The 25,059-nt window shown below is 54.8% G+C and overlaps 1 protein-coding gene across 1 annotated transcript in view; it reads right to left on the reverse strand.

Annotated features, from left to right (window-relative positions):
* The window catches only part of scyl1 (SCY1-like, kinase-like 1), a 48,628-nt gene that overhangs the window by 21,923 nt on the left and 1,646 nt on the right, over nucleotides 1-25,059 (reverse strand). The window contains exons 2-11 of the mRNA XM_070868265.1: nucleotides 22,632-22,772; nucleotides 15,151-15,273; nucleotides 12,786-13,012; nucleotides 10,805-10,895; nucleotides 9,260-9,415; nucleotides 8,228-8,386; nucleotides 7,296-7,403; nucleotides 6,412-6,525; nucleotides 2,997-3,152; nucleotides 508-696 (exon numbers count right to left, since the gene is read on the reverse strand). Coding sequence (XP_070724366.1) covers nucleotides 508-696; nucleotides 2,997-3,152; nucleotides 6,412-6,525; nucleotides 7,296-7,403; nucleotides 8,228-8,386; nucleotides 9,260-9,415; nucleotides 10,805-10,895; nucleotides 12,786-13,012; nucleotides 15,151-15,273; nucleotides 22,632-22,772 — 1,464 coding nt within the window. The remainder of the gene's footprint in view (nucleotides 1-507; nucleotides 697-2,996; nucleotides 3,153-6,411; nucleotides 6,526-7,295; nucleotides 7,404-8,227; nucleotides 8,387-9,259; nucleotides 9,416-10,804; nucleotides 10,896-12,785; nucleotides 13,013-15,150; nucleotides 15,274-22,631; nucleotides 22,773-25,059) is intronic.

Here is a 25,059-nt window from a genome sequence, read left to right on the forward strand (position 1 = left end):
CCTGTCCTTGCCTCTCTGCACACATGCACGCTTGCAGGGGAGGCCCATTAGATAGCAATCAGAAGCCGCAGCCCGACTTGATTGTTCCTTCCCCTGACCTTGCCCGCCGCCCTGCCCGTTTCTCTACCAACACCCTGGCTGCAATCAGGAAACTCAGCACGAGACTGGGAAAATGTGAGCTTATTCACTTTGGTAGGGAAAATAAAACAACAAATTAATTAAATGGGTTGGGGGGGGGGAAAGAGAGAGATCACAAAATGCAGAGGGGTCTGGAGCGTACCTCTAAATAAAAGACTTGATCCTGCCTTTATTACAACTGAGTGTGTGCGTAACTCGACGTTTAAAGCAACGGAGCGCAAAGAGCGAGGAAGCCGTACAACACCGTGGTCGCCGCTTAAGGCAGACGGCCGGCCCTTGCGGCGCATTAGCTGCCTAGCACCAGTGCCATCGGGCGGCGTTATAAAGGGACGTTCGACCCCTCAGTCGCTCCCGTTCCATGTTGCTTACCTGCTCACGCACATTCTTGTCGGGATCCACTGCCAACGGGCTCAGCACCAGGAGGATTTTATAAGCGCAGTCGTGGACCGAGTAGTAACTGTGGGTGGCCGCGAATCCCAGGACACCCGCAGCCCTGGACGGAGCAAATGGATCCTTCGTTGCTCGGGAGAAGGCGGAGATCAGAACCCTCTGCCGCGTCTGTCAAAGGAAACAACTGCATTCTGAATCTGTGACAGGACAGAGCCGTGTTATAGCATGCGACAGTGGTTCGTGGACGTTCCTGAATGGGGAACAAATACGGACACACTCCCGGGGACCCCCTGTAAATACAGACACACACTCCCGGGGACCCCCTGTAAATACTGACACACACTCCCGGGGACCCCCTGTAAATACTGACACACACTCCCGGGGACCCCCTGTAAATACAGACACACTCCCTGTAATACTGAAACTCCCAGGGACCCCCTGTAAATACAGACACACAAACTCCCGGGGACCCCCTGTAAATACTGACACACCGTCTGGGACCCCCTGTAAATACTGACACACATTCCCGGGGACCCCCTGTATATACAGACACATTCCCGGGGATCCCATGTAAATACAGACACACACACTCCCAGGGACCCCCTGTAAATACTGACACACCGTCTGGGACCCCCTGTAAATACTGACACACATTCCCGGGGACCCCCTGTATATACAGACACATTCCCGGGGATCCCATGTAAATACAGACACACACACTCCCAGGGACCCCCTGTAAATACTGACACACCGTCTGGGACCCCCTGTAAATACTGACACACATTCCCGGGGACCCCCTGTATATACAGACACATTCCCGGGGATCCCATGTAAATACAGACACACACACTCCCAGGGACCCCCTGTAAATACAGACACACACATTCCCGGGGACCCCCTGTAGATACAGACACACTCCCGGGGACCCCCTATAGATACTGACAAACTCCCAGGGACCCCCTGTAAATACAGACACACTCCCGGGGACCCCCTGTAAATACTGACACACTCCCGGTGACCCCCTGTAAATACTGACACACTCTCCCGGGGACCCCCTGTAAATACTGACACATTCCCGGGGACCCCCTGTAAGTAATGACACACATTCCCGGGGACCCCCTGTAAATACTGATACACTCCCGGAGACCCCCTGTAAATACAGACACACTCCCGGGGACCACCTGTAAATACAGATACACTCCCGGGGACCCCCTGTAAATACTGACACACACCCAGGGACCCCCTACAAAGGAGGACACACTCCCGGGCTAAACATATTTGAATGGAACAAATTGGTTGAACCAACACAGAGAGATACAGAATAATTACTGAGGCAGCTCACAGTATGCCTGGGTTCCAGACGGGCAGGAAACGGACGTCAAAGACTGTGAGCGTGTTGAATGCCTCAGTGGGCAAATGTCCCCGAACAGTGTATTACCAAAGCACCTTGTTACAGCCACGCAACACCTAAGGCTGCCACGCTGGGGATGGGACAATCAGCCAGGGCTCCAGCTCTGACAGTTGCCCTGTGATCCCCGGTGGGAAGCGTGCGTGTTGGGAGAGGGACGGGGTTGGCTTTGATATCAGAAATTTACAGCACGGAAGGAGGCCATTTCGGCCCATCGTGTCCGCGCCGGCCGACCAAGAGCCACCCGGCCTAATCCCACTTTCCCGCTCTCGGTCCGTAGCCCTGTCGGTTACAAGCGCACATCCAAGTACTTTTTAAATATGGTGAGGGTTTCTGCCTCTACCACCCTTTCAGGCCGTGAGTTCCGCCCCAGACCCCCACCACCCTCTGGATGAAGACATTTCCCCTCAAATCCCCTCTAAACTGCTCCCCAATTACTTTAAATCTGTGCCCCCCTGGTTGTTGACCCCTCTGCCAAGGGAAACAGATCCGTCCTATCCACTCTATCCAGGCCCCTCATCATTTTATACACCTCAATCAGGTCTCCCCTCTGTTGCAAAGAAAACAACTCCAGCCCGCCCAATCTTTCCTCGTCGCTAAAATTCTCCAGTCCCGGCAACATCCTGGTAAACCTCCTCTGTACCCTCTCTGGTGCAATCACATCTTTCCTGTAATGTGACCAGAACTGCACGCAGTACTCCAGCTGTGGCCTAACCAGTGTTTTATACAGTTTGAGTATAACCTCCCTGCTCTTGTATTATATGCCTCGACTAATAAAAATATCCCGTCTGCCGCCTTAACCACCTTATCGACCCGGCCTGCTACCTTCGGGGATCTGTGGACCTGCACTCCGAGGTCCCTCTGTTCCTCTACACTTCAGTGTCCCACCGTTTAATGTGCATTCCCTTGGCCTTGCTAGCCCTCCCCAAATGCGTTACCTCACACTTCCCATGACCGTTCCTCCTCCTCCCCCCCACCAGCACTCGTTGCCCAGACGTGCCCCATGGGAGGAGGAACACCATCGTGGCAGAGCGAGGAAAGCACGGACCGCCGCACTTACGTTGGCGTTGAGGTAGGAGGAGATCTTCCCCAGGCAGACGGTGGTGTTGCAGCGAATGGGGCCCTGGTCGTCTTTCGCCTGCAGCCGCGCAAAGTGTTTCATCAGCTCCACGTTCAGGTTGCTATCGTTGAGCTTCGGGGCGAGCAGCAGCATGGACTGGAACCAAGGAGAACACAAGAATTAGGAGCAGGAGTCGGCCATTCGGCCCCTCGAGCCTGCTCCGCCATTCAATATGACCACGGCTGACCTTCGACCTCAACTCGACATTCCCGCCCCGTCCCAATATCCCTCGATTCCCAAAGATCTACCGATGTCTACCTTGAATATACTCAACGACTCGACCTCCGTAGCCCTCAGTGGGAGAGAATTCCAAAGACTCCCCACCCGCCGAGTGAAAATATTTCTCCTCATCTCATCCCTTATCCCGAGACTGTGTGACCCCTGGTTCTAGGCTCTCCAGCCCCGGGGGAAAACAGCCTCCCTGCATCCACCCTGTGCAGCAAAGTGACAGCAGGGTTGCAGGGGTTTGAGAACCACCCCCCCCCCGCTGCAGCACTCGAGCTCTGTAATCTAGGAGGACGCAGCGGGGCAGCGCCGAGGGAGTGCTGCACGGTCAGGGACACCGTCCGCCGCATGAAGCGTCAGAAAGACCCGCATTTAACACCGCGTCCTTCACAACTAATTAAAAATGCAACTTGCTACATCCAGGTCCCCAAGGGAACGGGGTTGGGCAGCATAGTGGCTACGTTACCGGACTACTAACCCAGAGGCCTGGAGCAATGATCCGGTCAGACGCAAGTTCAAACCCCACCACGGCAGCTGGGGAATTTAAATTCAGCTCATTAAATAAATCTGGAATCAAAAAGCTAGCGCCAGTAACGGTGAGCGTGGAATTACCGGATTGTCGCAAAAAACTGTAGAAATATGCAGGCTATGGCAACATAAGATGGGATGACCCGACAGTAAGGTTAAGATGCCTTCAACATAGAAATGAAATATCAACTGAAACTGAAGTTAAGTCAATCCTTCCTTAGCATGGCCAGAAACAATTATAAACTAATCATGGAAAATAAAGTTTAGTATGAACTAATCACCAAGGCACAGACGAATGTGTAATCAAAGGAGGTGGGACAGACTATAGAATAGTATAAACCAGGCAGTGAAAACCTAGGAGCACCCTCGAGAGAGAGAGAAGCTGGACCTTAAGCTGCGAGCTTAAAGCAGGACTTCATAGCTCAGGGATTTGAGTATAGGAGCAGGGAGGTCTTACTGAAGTTGCACAGGGCCTTGGTGAGGCCTCACCTTGAATATTGTGTTCAGTTTTGGTCTCCTAATCTGAGGAAGGACATTCTTGCTATTGAGGGAGTGCAGCGAAGGTTCACCAGACTGATTCCCGGGATGGCAGGACTGACATATGAAGACTGGACTGACTAGGCTTACAGTCACTGGAATTTAGAAGAATGAGAGGGGATCTCATAGAAACATATAAAATTCTGACGGGATTGGACAGGTTAGATGCAGGAAGAATGTTCCCGATGTTGGGGAAGTCCAGAACCAGGGGTCGCAGTCTAAGGATAAGGGGTAAGCCATTCAGGACCAAGATGAGGAGAAACTTCTTCACTCAGAGAGTGGTGAACCTGTGGAATTCTCTACCACAGAAAGTTGTTGAGGCCAGTTCGTTAGATATATTCAAAAGGGAGTTAGATGTGGCCCTTACGGCTAAAGGGATCAAGGGGTATGGAGAGAAAGCAGGAAAGGGGTACTGAGGTGAATGATCAAGCATGATTTTATTGAATGGTGCTGCAGGCTCGAAGGGCCGAATGGCCTACTCCTGCACCTATTTTCGATGTTTCTATGACACAAGAGAAGCCAGACCTTAAGCTAGGAGCTCAAAGCAGGAGATTGAGCACCTCTGTTAACGGGTAACACGAGCATGTAGTGAGGCTTATGTGCTATTTTATACATTGTTTGTACTTTGAGAAAATAAAAGTTTATTTGGCTTAAATGTAACATTTGTCGACGACTTTCTTACAATACTCGAAGTCTCACCAAATTGTTGCGACTGTAGTGACTGAATAGCCACCGAGTAAGCGGTCTACAAACCTACATTTTCCATGATTAGTTTTGGGCAACAAAAACCCAACTGGTTCACTAATGTCCTTTTTAGGGGAGGAAATCTGCCGCCTTTACCCGGTCTGGCCGGTATGTGACTCCAGACCCACAGCAAGGTGGTTGGCTCTTAACTGCCCCTCTGTAATGGCCCAGCGAGACACTCAGTTCAGGGGCGATTAGGGGACGGGCAATAAATGCTGAGCCTCGCCAGCGACGCCCACCTCCCTTGAATGAGCCACACCCAGGGGCCCCACAGTGACTGACGCCATTTCCCGTCTGGCTCCAGTGACAGGTCCCCCTACACTGCCTGGTTAATCGCCAGCGGTGCCCTGCAGAGCCGAGGCCCCCTGTCCGTCTCACGGACCCCCCTGCCACAGGGGATTGTCACTGATTCCGAGCTGCCATCGGCAGGGCACGTCACCGATTCCGCCCCCTGGAAGGGCTGCACACTTTTACAGAAGGCACAGGAAGAGGCCACAAAGACAAGCTTTTGGGACTGGACTCGAGAAAGGGAGGAAAAAAAGGCGCCAGCTCGGGGCAGGTGGGGACATCACCAATTACGGACAATCTCTGCGGTCAAGAGCCAAACCTCTTTATGCACAGATGCAAAAGGGGTTGATGCAATCCCACAGAAGAGCCCCTGGATTGATTGGCCAGAGGGGGGAACACAGTTCCCTCCAGAGACAAGAAGTCTGCAAGAAACCAGGACAACAAAGGATCCCACAAGGCGTGCATTTTTGGATGACGGGGCACGAAAGATAAGGAGTTATCTTCTGCCCTGTCGACTCCGTGTGCAAACTGGGGATATCCAGACCCATCATGGCAGCCAGTCAAACGGATCGCCACAAACAGCGAATCGATCCAGACAAATTGACGGAAATCGCAGCTCAGCGGGCGATTGATTCACAAAATGGATACATATACACGAGCAGCTCGGGGCGAACGGAAAGCAACGGACGAACACGGAAGAAACGGAAGAGTAGAGAATGACCAGAAGAGGGAACATCGAAGAGGAGCAACCGGTCACTGAGCCAGCGACCACGAACCGACAATCTACGGTTGCGGCTACTAACTGGATGGGTGATTGTACGCCTTCAGTCAAATCTCTCAGAAGTCTCGTTCTGTAGTTTTGAGTTAGTTTTTGCGTAATAAAACCGACAGTCGGGTTAAGCCTAAACTTTGCATCAGGTGTCGTCCTGTCCTGTAATTCCCCGAGGTCTACCAATCGAGGTAGAGTGTAAAAGGAACATCCTACCCCCATCCTTGCCGTGTGAACAAGCGTGTGAACTCCAACAGCACCAACCTTGACCGTCTGCTCGCGGATGGCGGGATTCGTGTCCATGAAGCCGTGGACAACGTGGGGGAAGATCTGTGCGTTCACCGTGGCCTCGTTCAGGTACTGGATAAACTGCTCCATCTGAAACGACATCGCACGGCACCAATCATTTGCCGCCTGTGGGATTGCGCTGTGCGTAAATCGGCCACAGCCTTTCCTTGTGCCACAACAGCCCGCCCACTAATTTAAATGCGCGCGGTGCTCTTGCTCGAGTCGGAAGGTTGTGGGCTCGAGGAATTGAGCCCATGATTTAGGCCATCACTCCGCTGTGCTGTCGGAGGGGCGGTGCCGGGGGAGCGCCGCGCTGTCGGCGGAATAGTCGAGGCTAGAGGTAACAAAGGCACAGGTGAGGGCTTCAGCAGCGGCTGAGCTGAAGCAAGGGCGGGGACAGGCGATGTTACAGAGGTGGAAATAGGCGGCCTTAGTTATGCTGTGGCGATGGTGGTCAAAAGCTCGGACGCTGAGCCGCACAAGGTGATATTGGGACAGATGACCAAAGAGGCGGGGTGTTAAGGAGCGTCTTAAAGGAGAGGAGCGAGGCGGGTGTTTAGAGAGGGAGTTCCAGAGCTTGGGGTACAGATGTGGCCGCTAATGGTGGAGCGATTAAAATCGGGGGATGCGCAAGAGGCCAGAATTAGAGGAGCGCAGAGATCGCGGGGGGGTTGTGGGCCTGGAGGAGGTTACAGAGATAGGGAGGGGCGAGGGTCATAGAGGGACTTGAAAGCAAGGCTGAGAATTTTGAAATTGAGGTGTTGCCGCACAATGCTCCTCAGCCGGTGTCACGCGCGCCCGGTGTCACGCGCGCCCGGTGTCACGCGCGCCCGGTGTCACGCGCGCCCGGTGTCACAGACCTGTTGCAAGAGGCGGATCCTCATGGCTCGGTCCGTCGACGAAAACATCTTCACCACAACAGGAATGATTTTCTGTTGATACTCTTCCGTACTAAGGAACTTCCCCACCTGCGGAGACAACACTGAAACGTAAATGCGTTTGCCTCTTGCAATTCTGTTCCCCACACCCAACAAAGGCAGTGTTAAGGCATATGTTCCCCGCACTAAAGACACTGACTGTTAATAAGGTACATTCAATTATACAGGGCCCTGGTGAGACCACACCTGGAGTACTGTGCACAGTTTTGGTCTCCTTACCCAAGGAAGGATATACTTGCCATTGAGGGAGTGCAACGAAGGTTCACCAGACTGATTCCTGGGATGGGAGGATTGTCCTATGAGGAGAGATTGAGCAGACTAGGCCGATATTCTCTGGAGTTTAGAAGAATGAGAGGTGATCTCATTGAAACACACACAATTCTTATAGGGTAGATGCAGGGAGGGTGTTTCCCCCGGGGCTGGGGAGTCTAGAACCAGGGGTCACACAGTCTCAGGATAAGGGGTCGGCTATTTAGGACTGAGATGAGGAGGAATTTCTTCACTCAGAGGCTGGTGAATCTTTGGAATTCTCTGCCCCAGAGGGCTGTGGAGGCTCAGTCGTTGAGTGTATTCAAGGCTGGGATCGATAGATTTTGATATTAAGGGAATTACAGGATATGGGGATCGGGTGGGAAAGTGGAGTTGAGGTCGAAGATCAGCCATGATCTTATTGAATGGTGGAGCAGGCTCGAGGGGCTGAATGGCCGACTCCTGCTCCTATTTCTTATGTTCCATGTTCCCCACACGAAAGGCACTGACTAGTGTAAGGGTAGTTGTACCCCTCTCCCGCCCCACAGGAACTCACAGACTGCTACGAAGCGCGGTGCAGACACGTGCAGAACGACGGGACGTACCTTGAAGAGCGGAGTGAGGATGACGGCCCCGGCACTGCCAAACTCGAACGCCGTCAGCAGTTGGGGCAGGATCTTGTGCTTGCAGAAATCCTCCGGGAAGTCGTCCAGTTGCGAACACAGCAACAAGAAGAAATTCTGTCGTTCGACCGGCTCCTTAATCTGCAGACGTGGGGGGGGGTTTAACGTCTCATCTGAAATACGGCACCTCCGACAGTGAGACGCTCCCTCAGTACCGCCCCTCCGACAGTGAGACGCTCCCTCAGTACTGCCCCTCCGACAGTGCGGCGCTCCCTCAGTACAGCCCCTCCAACAGTGCGGCGCTCCCTCAGTACTGCCCCTCTCCCTCAGTACAGCCCCTCCGACAGTGCGGCGCTCCCTCAGTACTGCCCCTCCGACAGTGCGGCGCTCCCTCAGTACTGCCCCTCCGACAGTGCGGCGCGCCCTCAGTATTGCACTGGAGTGTCAGCCTAGATTTTTGTGCCCAGGTCCTGGAGTGGGACTTGAACCCACGACCTTCTGACTCAGAGGTGAGTGTGTGCCACTGGCTTGATTAATATAATTACAGTTTCTGAAATCAGTCTCCTTTTCCCTTCAATATTAACTTTACGAACACTCGCGCTCACACACCCGCACGGGCGCGCGCACGCACACACACTCGCACGTGCGCACACACACTCGCACGTGCACGTGCGCACACTCGCACGTGTACTCATGTATACTAAACGACCAGCTACCCATTGTCCCGAAATCAGGTCTAATTGCCGCAATCGACCCTTGCCATGAATTACTGTAAACAACTAGGTGACCAGACTGACACATTTGAAGGGCTCCACGTTCATCAGAAAGCTGCTCCAGCTTTTAACCCAGCACTTGTCATCTCTGACTGCGCCGAAAGCGAGATATTCGGGTAATACGGGCTTTTGCTCCTACACCTCCTGGGGACTGGAGAGGAAGGAGAGGGGCCACGGGTCGCGAATACCCTGAGTGGGAGCATCCCTCCATCACCAACGCGCACCTCTAGCCCGCACTGACCTGAATCTCCTCCAGGAAGAGATTGGTTTCGATGAACCTGTTGCTCATGAAACCATTGAGCCCCCGGCAGTTCTGCAGAAATTTGGCGGGATTCGGTCTGATTTTGGGATTGGCTCCGACCAGCTCACAGTAATGCGGAACAAGGGACTTCGGGATCTGAAAGAAAGGAGGGGAGGAAAGTAGCTAACAGCAGCCAACGCCCAGAGAGTAAAGGATACATCATTTAACACCAGCTCCTTTATTCAAAACTCGTGGCAAATTTCTCCCCCACCTCCAGTGCGGTTCAGCTTGAAGATCCCCAATAGCCAGTGTTCCCTCTTATTCTAGTTTTGCTCCCTTTAAGTGGCCCATTCAAATTTTCGCACGGTTTCTCCTACATAGAAGCGGGCGAACGGTCTGCGAGGGACCTCCGGAACCCTGCACGGCCGCACAGAGCAAACGTCGTCGACAGCACCTCGATAACTCGACCAAGCATGGGAACACCACCCACCTCCGCGTTCCCCTCCCTGTCACACACCATCCCGACTTGGAGATATATCGGCCGTTCCTTCATCGGCGCTGGGTCACAATCCTGGAACTCCCTCCCTAACATCATCATCATCATAGGCGGTCCCTCGAAGGAGGATGACTTGCTTCCACACGAGTTCACAGATGTTTCAATGAAGGACCCGATGTTCCAGGTGATGAACTCCAGTTGAGGGGGTGGAAGATGCCTGTGGGTGGTTTTTTTTAACGTGGGGTGACCGTTGCACACCAGCCACCACACGGGCTTGACAGAGCGAGGTCTTGGTCCAGTGGCAAGGGTTAACCAGGACGACTGGAGACCAGCTCTGCTGCACGGACCGAGTGCGCGCACATATCGCACAGTGTGGGCTGGGCCCGTGCTGCCTCTGGGCCCTCGCCTCTTCTGGGCCCCGTACCCTCATTCGCCCCACCTCCGCCACGATCTCCCTCCGCACCAAACACTCGCCGAGCCTCCAATGCGACCAACCATCAAATCTCCGCCAGTCCGCCGCGACCTTCCCGCTCCTCTGCTGCACCTGGGCCCCGCCAATGCTCCTGCCCACGCTCGAAACGGCGACCCGGGTCCTGATAGCGTCGCCCACCTCAAAGCCGTCACGCGCTTGGAGCGGCTCGCGCTGGGAGCTTGCAGTGGCTCGCTCCAACTCTTACACTCCCGACCTGCGGTGGTGTCCTCTCGCAGGTCGGGGCGGCCCACGGACCTAGAGGGCACGCATCCAACGGCACTGTGCGAGAGCACCTTCACCACACGGGACCGCAGCGGGTCAAGGCGGCAGCTCACCACCATCTCCTCAAGGGGCAATTAGGGGGATGGGCAATAAATACTGGGCCTGGTCAGCGACGCCCACATGCCAGTAACGAATTAAAAATAAAAACCACGACCTTCTGACAGAGGCGAGTATGCTACCCATCGAGCCAAGCTGGAAACAATTCCATTATTCCCGAGTATATAAAGTCCAGTTGGTCGGAGGAGTGTCACTCCGGTTTTGTACGTGTGTGCTTTTAAGAGGACCAAATACAGACCTTTCCAAGGGAGCGGAGGGACGATGATCTGTGCAGCGGTCCGTTGAAAACCTCCCAGATTAAGCAGCCCAGACGCCACATGTCGGCCGACCTGGAACGGGAGAAGCAGTCAGTCTAGTCGAGGTACCGACGACAGAAATTGTCTGCAATCCGAAATCTCGCAGGAAACCAGCCCAGACAAGCAATGCAACGTTGCTTGACTGAATCATTCTTTGTGCCAGGTCGGGAGAGTTTATTTGAACCTCTCTCTGCTCCTGAAGCCACCAGTTGTGTTGGGGTACGGTTACGCTGGTCTCGGCAACTTTCCCGTGCTGCTGTGACAGGCGAGACAGCAGGCAAAGAATACAGCCCAGAGCTCGGCAGCCGAGGAAACACGATTTACTCCTGTGAGTTTTACATTTGTTAAATTGAAGGACTGCTGGGGGCAGAACACTTGCAGTTTCGGGCACCAAGTACCAGAATGGAGCATTCCCGGGGCAGGTACAGCACGGGGTTAGATACAGAGTAAAGCTCCCTCTACACTGTCCCATCAAACACTCCCAGGGCAGGTACAGGGGGTTAGATACAGAGTAAAGCTCCCTCTACACTGTCCCATCAAACACTCCCAGGGCAGGTACAGCACGGGGTTAGATACAGAGTAAAGCTCCCTCTACACTGTCCCATCAAACACTCCCAGGGCAGGTACAGCACGGGGTTAGATACAGAGTAAAGCTCCCTCTACACTGTCCCATCACACACTCCCAGGGCAGGTACAGCACGGGGTTAGATACAGAGTAAAGCTCCCTCTATACTGTCCCATCAAACACTCCCAGGGCAGGTACAGCACGGGGTTAGATACAGAGTAAAGCTCCCTCTACACTGTCCCATCAAACACTCCCAGGGCAGGTACAGCACGGGGTTAGATACAGAGTAAAGCTCCCTCTACACTGTCCCATCAAACACTCCCAGGGCAGGTACAGGGGGTTAGATACAGAGTAAAGCTCCCTCTACACTGTCCCATCAAACACTCCCAGGGCAGGTACAGCACGGGGTTAGATACAGAGTAAAGCTCCCTCTACACTGTCCCATCAAACACTCCCAGGGCAGGTACAGCACGGGGTTAGATACAGAGTAAAGCTCCCTCTACACTGTCCCATCACACACTCCCAGGGCAGGTACAGCACGGGGTTAGATACAGAGTAAAGCTCCCTCTACACTGTCCCATCAAACACTCCCAGGGCAAGTACAGCACGTGGTTAGATACAGAGTAAAGCTCCCTCTACACTGTCCCATCACACACTCCCAGGGCAAGTACAGGGGGTTAGATACAGAGTAAAGCTCCCTCTATACTGTCGCATCCAACACTCCCAGGGCAATTACAGCACGGGGTTAGATACAGAGTAAAGCTCCCTCTACACTGTCCCATCACACACTCCCAGGGCAGGTACTGCACGGGGTTAGATACAGAGTAAAGCTCCCTCTACACTGTCCCATCACACACTCCCAGGGCAGGTACTGCACGGGGTTAGATACAGAGTAAAGCTCCCTCTACACTGTCCCATCAAACACTCCCAGGGCAGGTACAGGGGGTTAGATACAGAGTAAAGCTCCCTCTACACTGTCGCATCAAACACTCCCAGGGCAGGTACAGCACGGGGTTAGATACAGAGTAAAGCTCCCTCGACACTGTCCCAACCGGCTCCCAGGGACAGTACAACAGTTGGACCTTCTTCCTGCTCTGGCCCAGTCTCAGAATAGCAACTCTATTGCACCAATGTGACAGCTTTCTCTCTCGATTACCTGCGCCTCGAGTTGCCAGCTTCGAGCTGAACTATTCGGTGCTGCGATCTCGCGCCGACTGGGAACGCAAGGTTGCCAAATTCATTTCACCACATGAGTTTTAGTTGGCATGGGACCCCCCCTCCCCCACCCCCCCAGTGCCCTGTGGACAATATGCCTACGATGGGTGCAGCCGGATCACGGTTTCCGCGGTTATAATTACCATTTCTCCACCCCACCTCTGCCGGCATTGGGGTCGGTTTTCTCCGGCGGATCGTACTTATCGAGTTCCGGGAAACCCTTCAGCGGTGCCGGTGTCTCGCCCTGTGCCGCGTACATGTAATCGAGGCCGCCAAGCTTCCACTCGCCTGCGCGGTCCACGAACACCGCCGCCATGCAAACGTTGTTGTGGATCAGGCTGCAGTCGTTGACGAGGAAACTCAAGGCTTTCTGCAAGGCAGGAGACCAGGGCGACAGTCAACGTTGCTTCAGACGAGAGCAGGAACACAAACCCCGACTAAACCGATAAAACACGCGCTATAGCTTTTGAGACAACCCGTGCAGACTTCCCCAGGGCTCGTTAAATTGTGGCTGCGTATCGTATCAGCCGTAGCTCAGTGGGCAGCACCTTCGCGACAAGGTCGTGGGTTTGAGTCCCACTCCAGCGACTTGAGCACATAAATCTAGGCTGGCACTCCAGCGCAGTGCCGATGGAGCGCCGCGCTGTCGGAGGGGCAGTGCCGATGGAGCGCCGCGCTGTCGGAGGGGCGGCGCCGAGGGAGCGCCGCGCTGTGGGAGGGGCGGCACTGAGGGAGTGCCGCACTGTCGGAGGGGCAGTACTGGGGGAGCGCCGCACTGTCGGAGGGGCAGTACTGAGGGAGTGCCGCACTGTCGGAGGGGCGGCACTGAGGGAGTGCCGCACTGTCGGAGGGGCGGCACTGAGGGAGCGCCGTACTGTCGGAGAGGTGGCACTGAGGGAGCGCCGCACTGTCGGAGGGAGTGCCGCACTGTCGGAGGGAGTGCCGCACTGTCGGAGGGGCGGCACTGAGGGAGCGCTGTACTGTCGGAGAAGTGGCACTGAGGGAGCGCCGCACTGTCGGAGGGAGTGCCGCACTGTCGGAGGGGCAGTACTGAGGGAGTGCCGCACTGTCGGAGAGGCGGCACTGAGGGAGCGCCGCACTGTCGGAGGGGCGGCGCTCTGCCCTGTAGCAAGTACCATCTTTAGCATGAGACATTAAACCGAGGCCCTGTCTGTTCTCTCAGGTGGACATAAAAATCCCATGGACACTATTTCGAAGAGCTTGCTGTGCACAAATTGGCTGCCGCGTTTCCCACATTACAACAGACACTGCACGCCAAAAGTACTTCACTGGCTGTAAAGAGCTCTGAGCCGTCCTGAGGTTGTGAAAGGCGCCGTATAAATACAAGTCCTTCTATTTCTTTCACCGCCAGCCAGAATGGAACTGATTGGTTAAATCCCCCCGTCAATCACTGCTGTGTGACTGGGATTGGTTTGTCGCACGCGCTTTGTATTACGTGGCTATCCTCCACTCACTGCATTGTGCTGGACAAATAAGCCTGCTTTTATCGGGAGACGCTGCTGTAAGTTTGGGGCAGTTCTGTTTGCTGTAGTTCATAGAGTCTGAGTTTAAATAGATTCTGCAGTGAAACAGGCCCCCCCCCCCCCCCAGCCCCGAAACAGCCCCCCCGCCCCAAAACAGGCCCCCTCCCCAAAACAGGACCCCCCCACCCCGAAACACGGCACCCGCCCCCTCCGCCCCGAAACAGGCCCCCTCCCCGAAAAAGAACACCCGCTGCCCTGAAACAGGCCCCCCCCCACCTCCGCCCTGAAACAGGCCCCCCCCCCCACCTCCGCCCCGAAACAGGCCCCCCCACCTCCGCCCCCAAACAGGCCCCCCCCCACCTCGGCCCCCAAACAGGCCCCCCCCACCACCTCCGCCCCCAAACAGGCCCCCCTCCCCCACCTCAGCCCCGAAACAGCCCCCCTCCCCCACCTCAGCCCCGAAACAGGCCCCCCTTCCCGAAACAGGACCCCCCCACCCCGAAACACGGCACCCGCCCCCTCCGCCCCGAAACAGGCCCCCTCCCCGGAAAAGAACACCCGCTGCCCCGAAACAGGCCCCCCCCCCACCTCCGCCCTGAAACAGGCCCCCCCCCCCAAACAGGCCCCCCCACCTCCGCCCCCAAACAGGCCCCCCCCACCTCTGCCCCCAAACAGGCCCCTCGCCCCCCGAAACAAGCTCCCCCGCCCCGAAACAGACCCCCCCCCGCTGCCCCGAAAGAGGCCCCCCCCCACCTCCGCCCTGAAACAGGCCCCCCCTCCGCCCCCACCCACCTCCGCCCCCAAACAGGCCTCCCCCACCTCCGCCCCGAAACACGTCCCCCGCCCCGAAAAAGTACCCGCGCTGCCCCGAAACAGACCCCCCCCCGCTGCCCCAAAACAGACCCCCCCCCCCCGCTGGAAATCCTGTCTCCAACCCACTCGTGGTGTCAAGACGCACCCCCTTACAATTATAATCAGACAATGTAGAATGGGTCCTCACTGTCACCGAGCGGTGCAATCTTACCACAATCTGGTGCAGTCCCCACGAGATCTCCTGCTCGCTCAGTTGCCCCGCTGCCTCTTTCCTTTTCAAATAGGCACCCAGTGGGCTGACGGGCTCCGTCACAATGTACAGGCATTTCTCGGCCTTTGAAGGTAAAACAGAAACGGTTACCGACAACATCCCCGTTAAGCTGTGCGGCCAAGCAGCGGTCTGGAGGTCATAAGAACATAAGAAATAGGAGCAGGAGTCGGCCATACGGCCCCTCGAGCCTGCTCCGCCATTTAATACGATCATGGCTGATATGATCATGGACTCAGCTCCACTTCCCCGCCCGCTCCCCTTATTCCCTTATCGGTTAAGATACTGTCTATCTCTGTCTTAAGTATATTCAATGTCCCAGCTTTAGAGCATGTCTCTGGGGCAGTGAATTCCACAGATTTACAACCCTCAGAGAATAAATTTCTCCTCATCTCAGTTTTAAATGGGTGGCCCCTTATTCTAAGACCATGCCCCCTAGTTCTAGTCTCCCCCATCAGTGGAAACATCCTCTCTACATCCACCTTGTCGAGCCCCCTCATAATCTTATACGTTTCGATAAGATCACCTCTCATTCTTCTGAATCCCAACCTCCTCAGCCTTTCCTCATAAGTCAACCCCCTCATCCCCGGAATCAACCGAGTGAACCTTCTCTGAACTGCCTCCAAAGCAAGTATATCCTTTCGTAAATATGGAAACCAAAAGGTCCTGTGTAGAGCTGCTCCGGCTTTTAAAATGGAAAAAAACGCACAAGTTTGAAGGGCCCCCCTCAGCCCGTTAAAGGGGTACCGCACCCAGAAATCAATCAGAGGAAACATTGGTTAAAAAATAAACAACCAACACCCGTTCAAACCTCATGACGTCTACGCTGGTTCTTAAAAATGACATCTTTTTCCTCTGGCACTTTCCCTACTGTTCAACAAGACTCAAAGAGACCAGGAAGGCCACTACCCGGAGTTAGGAGAACTGATCTTAGGTAGGGCAGCAGTAGGGGATATTCCAATGACTTATGTGTCACCAGGTTGGGCGGTGCGGTTTTAGGATGGGTGGTGGGGGGAGAAATCAGCCGGAATACCTGCCTTTAATCACCAGCCAGTACCACCACCTCTGACCCCATCACACGACGTGTGTGGGAATATTAAAAGTATTGGATTTATATAGCGCCTTTCACGACAACTGGACGTCCCAAAGCGCTTTGCAGCCAATGAAGTACTTTTTGGAGTGTAGTTACTGTTGTAACGTGGCAAACGCGACAATTTGCGCACAGCAAGCTCCCACAAACAGCAATGTGATAGTGACCAGATAATGTTTTTTTGTTATGTTGATTGAGAGATAAATATTGGCCCCAGGACACCGGGGAGAACTCCCCTGCTCTTCTTCGAAATAGTGCCATGGGATCATTTACGTCCACTTGAGAGCAGACGAGTGCCTCGGTTTAACGTCTCATCCAAAAGACTGCCCCTCCGACAGTGCGGCGCTCCCTTAGCACTGCCCCTCTGACAGTGCGGCGCTCCCTCAGCACTGCCCTTCCTCAGCACTGTACTGGGAGTGTCAGCCTAGATTTTTGTGCTCAGGTCCCTGGAGTGGGACTTGAACCCACAACGTTATGACTCAGAGGCCAGAGTGCTGCCCACTGAGCCATAGCTGACTGTTGAAAGGGGACAGGACTGGGAGCGGCAGTGATGCCGTCCAAGGTCGAAGAGCCTATCTCTAAGTAGTGCTTGGACTTCGGTGGATGATGCGCCGGAAGCAGGCAGTCACCCATGGCACGGTACCCCATTGAGAGTCCATGCTTACAGGAGTAACAGAGTTCGCTAGAGGTACTGCACTGACTTAACGGAGGAGTAAAGGGACACACAAGTGACTAAAAGCTGATGGATAGGTGCGAAAAGTAATCATAAAGGCTAATGGAGTGATGCCCTTTACATCAATGGGGCTGGAATACAAAGGGGGAGGAAGTTGTGCATCAGTAGGGGGTACGGTAGCATAGTGGTAACGTTACTGGATCAGTAATCCAGAGGCTCCGACCAATGATCCGGAGACACAGGTTCAAGCCCCTCGACGGCAGCTGGGGAATTTAAATCCCATTATTTAAATAAATCAATCACTGTGAGTAATGACGACCATGAAACTACCGGATTGTCAGAAATACCCCTCTGGTTCACTAATGCCTTTTTCGGGAAGGAAATCTGCCGCCCTTATCTGGCCTGGCCGATATGTGACTCCAGACCCACCCACAGCAATGTGGTCGACTCTTAACTTCTGTGGTTCAGGGGAAATTAGGCATGGGCAATAAATGCTGGCCTTGCATCTCGTGAAGAAATATATATATATACAGGCAACTCTCGATTATCCGGGTCCCTCAGGGATTGGGCTATGCCGGGTAAACAGTTTCTCCGTTAGAGCGAGTTGACATTGCAGTTAATGCTTACAGTACTGCAGGCGTGCTCTAACCAATAGCTGTAGCATATCTTCTAATCCTTGAATTCTAATCCTCCAGATCTAGGGACCATTAGCCTTGTTGATTACTTCCTGTAACTGTTCGTGGCATTTTACTGAATTATGACCTGCGTGGGAGCAGCAGCGGGAGCTGAGGTGTGACGGAGCGCTTAAAAGCAAGGCTCAATAGGCAACATTCGAAAGGGACATCAGAGTTTCAAAGTGACGTCACCAATCTGGAGTGACTGCGTTCAGTTCTGGCCGCTGTTCCTCGGGAAGGGTACATTGGTTTTGGGAGGGAGCGCCGTGCAGATTCACAAGAATGACACCGGGGTTAAAAGGGTTAAATCACGAGGGTAGGTTGCATAACTTGGTTTGTATTCCCTCGAGTTTAGACGGTTGAGAGATCATCTAATCAAGGTGTTTAAAATGATTGAAGGATTTGATGGGGTAGAGAAAGAGGGAGGAACCATTTCCTCTGGAGTGGGGGGTGGGGGAAATCTAGAACAAGGGAGAGGGGACAACCTTAAAATTCATCCGGGAGTGAAATCAGGAAGCAATTTTTTCACACAAAGGGCAGTGGAAATCTGGAATTCTGTCCCCAAAAGACTTTGGGCGCTGGATGAAATTTGCAAGATGAGATCAATAGTTTTTTGGGGTAAGGGTATCATGAGATGTGGTGCAAAGACAGGGCAGCCTTTATGTAACCGAGTTAGGGATTGTATTCCCTGGAATTTAGACGGTTAAGGGGCGATCTGATGGAAGTTTTCAGGATATTGAGGGGAACAGAGAGGGTAGATAGACAGAAACTACTGCCGCTGGTTGGGGAGTCTAGGACGAGGGGCACAGTCTAAAGATTAGAGCCAGACCTTTCAGGAGTGAAGTTGGGAAACATTTCTACACACACAGGGTGGGAGAGGTTTGGAACTCTCTTCCACAAACGGCAATCGATGCTCGGTCAATTGTTAATTGTAAATCGGAGATTGATGGCTTTCTGTTAACCCAAGGGATTTAGGGACATGGGCCAAAGGCGGGGAGATGGAGTTAGGTCACAGATCAGCCACGATCTCATTGAATGGCGGAGCAGGCTCGAGGGGCGGAATGGCCTCCTCCTGTTCCTGTGTAACAGGCTCGAGGGGCTGAATGGCCTCCTCCTGCTCCTGTGTAACAGGCTCGAGGGGCTGAATGGCCTCCTCCTGCTCCTGTGTAACAGGCTCGAGGGGCTGAATGGCCTTCTCCTGCTCCTGTGTAACAGGCTCGAGGGGCTGAATGGCCTCCTCCTGCTCCTGTGTAACAGGCTCGAGGGGCTGAATGGCCTCCTCCTGGGTAACAGGCTCAAGGGGCTGAATGGCCTCCTCCTGTCCCTGTGCAACAGGCTCGAGGGGCTGAATGGCCTCCTCCTGCTCCTGTGTAACAGGCTCGAGGGGCTGAATGGCCTCCTCCTGCTCCTGTGTAACAGGCTCGAGGGGCTGAATGGCCTCCTCCTGCTCCTGTGTAACAGGCTCGAGGGGCTGAATGGCCTTCTCCTGCTCCTGTGTAACAGGCTCGAGGGGCTGAATGGCCTCCTCCTGGGTAACAGGCTCAAGGGGCTGAATGGCCTCCTCCTGTTCCTGTGTAACAGGCTCGAGGGGCTGAATGGCCTCCTCCAGGGTAACAGGCTCAAGGGGCTGAATGGCCTCCTCCTGTTCCTGTGTAACAGGCTCGAGGGGCTGAATGGCCTCCTCCTGTTCCTGTGTAACAGGCTCGAGGGGCGGAATGGCCTCCTCCTGTGTAACAGGCTCGAGGGGCTGAATGGCCTCCTCCTGTTCCTGTGTAACAGGCTCGAGGGGCTGAATGGCCTCCTCCTGGGTAACAGGCTCAAGGGGCTGAATGGCCTCCTCCTGCTCCTGTGTAACAGGCTCGAGGGGCTGAATGGCCTCCTCCTGCTCCTGTGTAACAGGCTCGAGGGGCTGAATGGCCTCCTCCTGTGTAACAGGCTCGAGGGGCTGAATGGCCTCCTCCTGCTCCTGTGTAACAGGCTCGAGGGGCTGAATGGCCTCCTCCTGGGTAACAGGCTCGAGGGGCTGAATGGCCTCCTCCTGTTCCTGTGTAACAGGCTCGAGGGGCTGAATGGCCTCCTCCTGCTCCTGTGTAACAGGCTCGAGGGGCTGAATGGCCTCCTCCTGCTCCTGTGTAACAGGCTCGAGGGGCTGAATGGCCTTCTCCTGCTCCTGTGTAACAGGCTCGAGGGGCTGAATGGCCTCCTCCTGCTCCTGTGTAACAGGCTCGAGGGGCTGAATGGCCTCCTCCTGGGTAACAGGCTCAAGGGGCTGAATGGCCTCCTCCTGTTCCTGTGTAACAGGCTCGAGGGGCTGAATGGCCTCCTCCTGTGTAACAGGCTCGAGGGGCTGAATGGCCTCCTCCTGTGTAACAGGCTCGAGGGGCTGAATGGCCTCCTCCTGTTCCTGTGTAACAAGCTCGAGGGGCTGAATGGCCTCCTCCTGTTCCTGTGTAACAGGCTCGAGGGGCTGAATGGCCTCCTCCTGCTCCTGTGTAACAGGCTCGAGGGGCTGAATGGCCTCCTCCTGTGTAACAGGCTCGAGGGGCTGAATGGCCTCCTCCTGCTCCTGTGTAACAGGCTCGAGGGGCTGAATGGCCTCCTCCTGGGTAACAGGCTCGAGGGGCTGAATGGCCTCCTCCTGTTCCTGTGTAACAGGCTCGAGGGGTTGAATGGCCTCCTCCTGTTCCTGTGTAACAGGCTCGAGGGGCTGAATGGCCTCCTCCTGCGCAACAGGCTCAAGGGGCTGAATGGCCTCCTCCTGCGCAACAGGCTCAAGGGGCTGAATGGCCTCCTCCTGCTCCTGTGTAACAGGCTCGAGGGGCTGAATGGCCTCCTCCTGTTCCTGTGTAACAGGCTCGAGGGGCTGAATGGCCTCCTCCTGTGTAACAGGCTCGAGGGGCTGAATGGCCTCCTCCTGTTCCTGTGTAACAGGCTCGAGGGGCTGAATGGCCTCCTCCTGGGTAACAGGCTCAAGGGGCTGAATGGCCTCCTCCTGCTCCTGTGTAACAGGCTCGAGGGGCTGAATGGCCTCCTCCTGCTCCTGTGTAACAGGCTCGAGGGGCTGAATGGCCTCCTCCTGTGTAACAGGCTCGAGGGGCTGAATGGCCTCCTCCTGCTCCTGTGTAACAGGCTCGAGGGGCTGAATGGCCTCCTCCTGTTCCTGTGTAACAGGCTCGAGGGGCTGAATGGCCTCCTCCTGCTCCTGTGTAACAGGCTCGAGGGGCTGAATGGCCTCCTCCTGCTCCTGTGTAACAGGCTCGAGGGGCTGAATGGCCTTCTCCTGCTCCTGTGTAACAGGCTCGAGGGGCTGAATGGCCTCCTCCTGCTCCTGTGTAACAGGCTCGAGGGGCTGAATGGCCTCCTCCTGGGTAACAGGCTCAAGGGGCTGAATGGCCTCCTCCTGTTCCTGTGTAACAGGCTCGAGGGGCTGTATGGCCTCCTCCTGTTCCTGTCTTACAGGCTCGAGGGGCTGAATGGCCTCCTCCTGTTCCTGTGTAACAGGCTCGAGGGGCTGAATGGCCTCCTCCTGTTCCTGTGTAACAGGCTCGAGGGGCTGAATGGCCTCCTCCTGCTCCTTTGTAACAGGCTCGAGGGGCTGAATGGCCTCCTCCTGTTCCTGTGTAACAGGCTCGAGGGGCTGAATGGCCTCCTCCTGTTCCTGTGTAACAGGCTGGAGGGGCTGAATGGCCTCCTCCTGTTCCTGTGCAACAGGCTCGAGGGGCTGAATGGCCTCCTCCTGTCCCTGTGCAACAGGCTCGAGGGGCTGAATGGCCTCCTCCTGCTCCTGTGTAACAGGCTCGAGGGGCTGAATGGCCTCCTCCTGTTCCTGTTCAACAGGCTCGAGGGGCTGAATGGCCTCCTCCTGTTCCTGTGTAACAGGCTCGAGGGGCTGAATGGCCTCCTCCTGTTCCTGTGCAACAGGCTCGAGGGGCTGAATGGCCTCCTCCTGCTCCTGTTCATCAGGCTCGAGGGGCTGAATGGCCTCCTCCTGCTCCTGTGTAACAGGCTCGAGGGGCTGAATGGCCTCCTCCTGTGTAACAGGCTCGAGGGGCTGAATGGCCTCCTCCTGTTCCTGTGCAACAGGCTCGAGGGGCTGAATGGCCTCCTCCTGTCCCTGTGCAACAGGCTCGAGGGGCTGAATGGCCTCCTCCTGCTCCTGTGTAACAGGCTCGAGGGGCTGAATGGCCTCCTCCTGTTCCTGTTCAACAGGCTCGAGGGGCTGAATGGTCTCCTCCTGCTCCTGTGTAACAGGCTCGAGGGGCTGAATGGCCTCCTCCTGTGTAACAGGCTCGAGGGGCTGAATGGTCTCCTCCTGTTCCTGTGTAACAGGCTCGAGGGGCTGAATGGCCTCCTCCTGCGCAACAGGCTCAAGGGGCTGAATGGCCTCCTCCTGCTCCTGTGTAACAGGCTTGAGGGGCTGAATGGCCTCCTCCTGCGCAACAGGCTCAAGGGGCTGAATGGCCTCCTCCTGCTCCTGTGCAACAGGCTCGAGGGGCTGAATGGCCTCCTCCTGCTCCTGTGTAACAGGCTCGAGGGGCTGAATGGCCTCCTCCTGCTCCTGTGTAACAGGCTCGAGGGGCTGAATGGCCTCCTCCTGCTCCTGTGTAACAGGCTCGAGAGGCTGAATGGCCTCCTCCTGTTGCTACGCAAGTCACTTTGGAACATTCCTGAGGCATAATAAATAAAATGATATAAATTGAAGTCTCTCGTTCTTTAAGCTGCCAGGCAGCTGAATCGGACTCTGATAATATTATGGATCAGTATCTCACATTTCATACATTACGCACCCTGCAGAGATCTCCCCTCAACTACCTTCTGTTCTAACTAGCGAGCCTAACCTCGCTCACAGCACATCCCTGTTACACTTGGGATCGGTTCTGCTACGCTCCTCACTAACTCGCCCAGATATTTTTAAACTGTCCTCCGAATATCCCCTCCCGCCCCCAAGGCAAAGCGCCCCTGCAACTGAACAATAATGGCTGCTTACCTCTAGTCCATCGGTGAAGGATAGAATGTTCGGGTGGCGAAGAGTTTTCAGCCGTTTAAAGGCCGCTTTTGCCACTTGCGTCTGCTCATCTGAGTTGGGCTTGATGTCGTACACAAACACGGAGACCGGGTCACTGGTGCCCTGGGGAGGAAAAGGGGGAAATGTTTAACACAGACCTGGTTAGTCACCACGACAGGACGCTGCTCAGCATTGGAACACAAGAAATAGCAGGAGTCGGCCTTTTGGCCCCTCGAGCCTGCTCCGCCATTCAATAAGATCATGGCTGATCCGATCATGGACTCAGCTCCACTTCCCCGCCCGCTCCCCATAACCCTTTATTCTTAAAGCATATTATATTATGGTCACTATTGCTTAGGTATTCCTCTACCTTTACTTCTCTTATCTGCTCTGGTTCATTCCCCATTACTAGATCCAATAGCATATCCTCCCTTGTTGGGTTTTTTTTTTTTACAAAGGAGTCCTGTACGAAGGTAGCTATACGTGGATCCCGCAGGCCTTTGGAGCCCTGCAGTTCACTCGAAGTCCCGGCAGTTCACTCAGCGGGCAGTTCTGCCTCAGGTGCCAGAAAGGACTTGGGCTCGACCCTCGATCAGTGCCAAGCTGGCTGATCTCGCCTGGAGGGGTGGTAGGTCCTGTTAGCGACAAGGACCCTGGGTTAATTTGGGGGTGGTGCGCGGAAGATGAAAACACGCAAGGGTTCCCGCTCTCCTGATCACGACCCGGTGACACCTGCTGGCAGTGTGTAGGTACGGGCATTGGACGAGCACCGAACGCGGTTTGTGAAGCCCCGCACAGTCGAGTAGCCACTGAGATGAGATACCGCACCCTAACAAAGAGCTGTCCCTTTTCATGAGCAGGGTAGGAAAGAAACCCCGCTCCTGATTGCCACTTCCAAAGAGAGTCACCAAATTGCAATGTGGAGCCCAAGGAAGGGTGATGCCCCCTATGGTTGGATAGTCTTTGTCTGTGTTCCCATATCATATATATGGTATAGTGTCACCCGTGGCTCAGTGGGTCGCTCTCTCACCTCAGTGTCAGAAGGTCGTGGGTTCAAGTCCCACTCCAGGGACTTGAGCACATAAATCTAGGCTGACACTCCCAGTGCAGTACTAAGGGAGTGCTGCACTGTCGGAGGGGCAGTGCTGAGGGAATGCCGCACTGTCAGAGGGGCAGTGCTGAGGGAATGCCGCACTGTCAGAGGGGCAGTGCTGAGGGAATGCCGCACTGTCAGAGGGGCAGTGCTGAGGGAATGCCGCACTGTGTAGTGCTGAGGGAGAGCCGCACTATCGGAGGGGCAGTACTGAGGGAATGCCGCATTGTCGGAGGGGCAGTGCTGAGGGAGTGCCGCACTGTCGGAGGGGCACTGCTGAGGGAGCGCTGCACTGTCGGAGGGGCACTGCTGAGGGAGCGCCGCACTGTCGGAGGGGCACTGCTGAGGGAGCGGCGCACTGTCGGAGGCCCGTCTTTTGGATGAGTCGCTAACCCGAGGTCCCGTCTGCCCCCTCAGGTGGACATAAACGATCCCACGGCCACTGTTGTTCTCCCCTGTGCCCTGTGGTGCCAATATTTATTCCTCAACCAACATCACTAAAACAGATGATCTGGTCATTATCGCATTGTTTGTGGGAGCTTGCTGTGCGCAAATTGGCTCTGCGTTTCCTACATTTCATAAGAAAAGAAATAGGGCCATTTGGCCCCTCGAGCCTGCTCCGCCATTCAATACGATCATGGCTGATCCGATCATGGACTCAGCTCCACTTCCCTGCCCGCACCCTTGACTCCCTTATCGCTCAAAAATCTGTCCATCTCCACCTTAAATACATTAATAACCCAGCCTCCACAGTTCTTTGGGGCAGAGAATTCCACAGATTTACAACCCTCAGAGACGAAATTCCTCCTCATCTCAGTTTTAAATGGGAGGCCCCTTATTCTAGACTATGTCCCCTAGTTTTAGTTTCCCCTGAGTGGAAATATCCTCTCTGCATCCACCTTGTCGAGCCCCCTCATTATCTTATACGTTTCGATAAGATCACCTTTCATTCTTCTGAACTTCAATGTGTAGAGGTCCAACCTACTCAACCTACCTTCATAAATTAATCCCCCCATCTCCAGAATCAACCTAGTGAACCTTCTCTGTGTAGCCTCCAATGCAAGTATATCTCTCCTTAAATACGGAGACCAAAACTGTACGTAGTACTCCAGGTGAGGCCTCACCAATATCCTGTACAGTTGTAGCAGGACTTCCCTGCTTTTATACTCCATCCCCCTTGCAATAAAGGCCAACATTCCATTTGCCTCCCTGATCACTTGCTGTACCTGCAAACTAACTTTTTGTGCTTCATGCACAAGGACTCCAGGTCCCTCTGTACTGCGGCAATTTTTCTCCATTTAAATTATAATTTGCTCT

Source organism: Pristiophorus japonicus, chromosome 27, assembly GCF_044704955.1.
Source record: "Pristiophorus japonicus isolate sPriJap1 chromosome 27, sPriJap1.hap1, whole genome shotgun sequence".
Taxonomy (NCBI): domain Eukaryota; kingdom Metazoa; phylum Chordata; class Chondrichthyes; family Pristiophoridae; genus Pristiophorus; species Pristiophorus japonicus.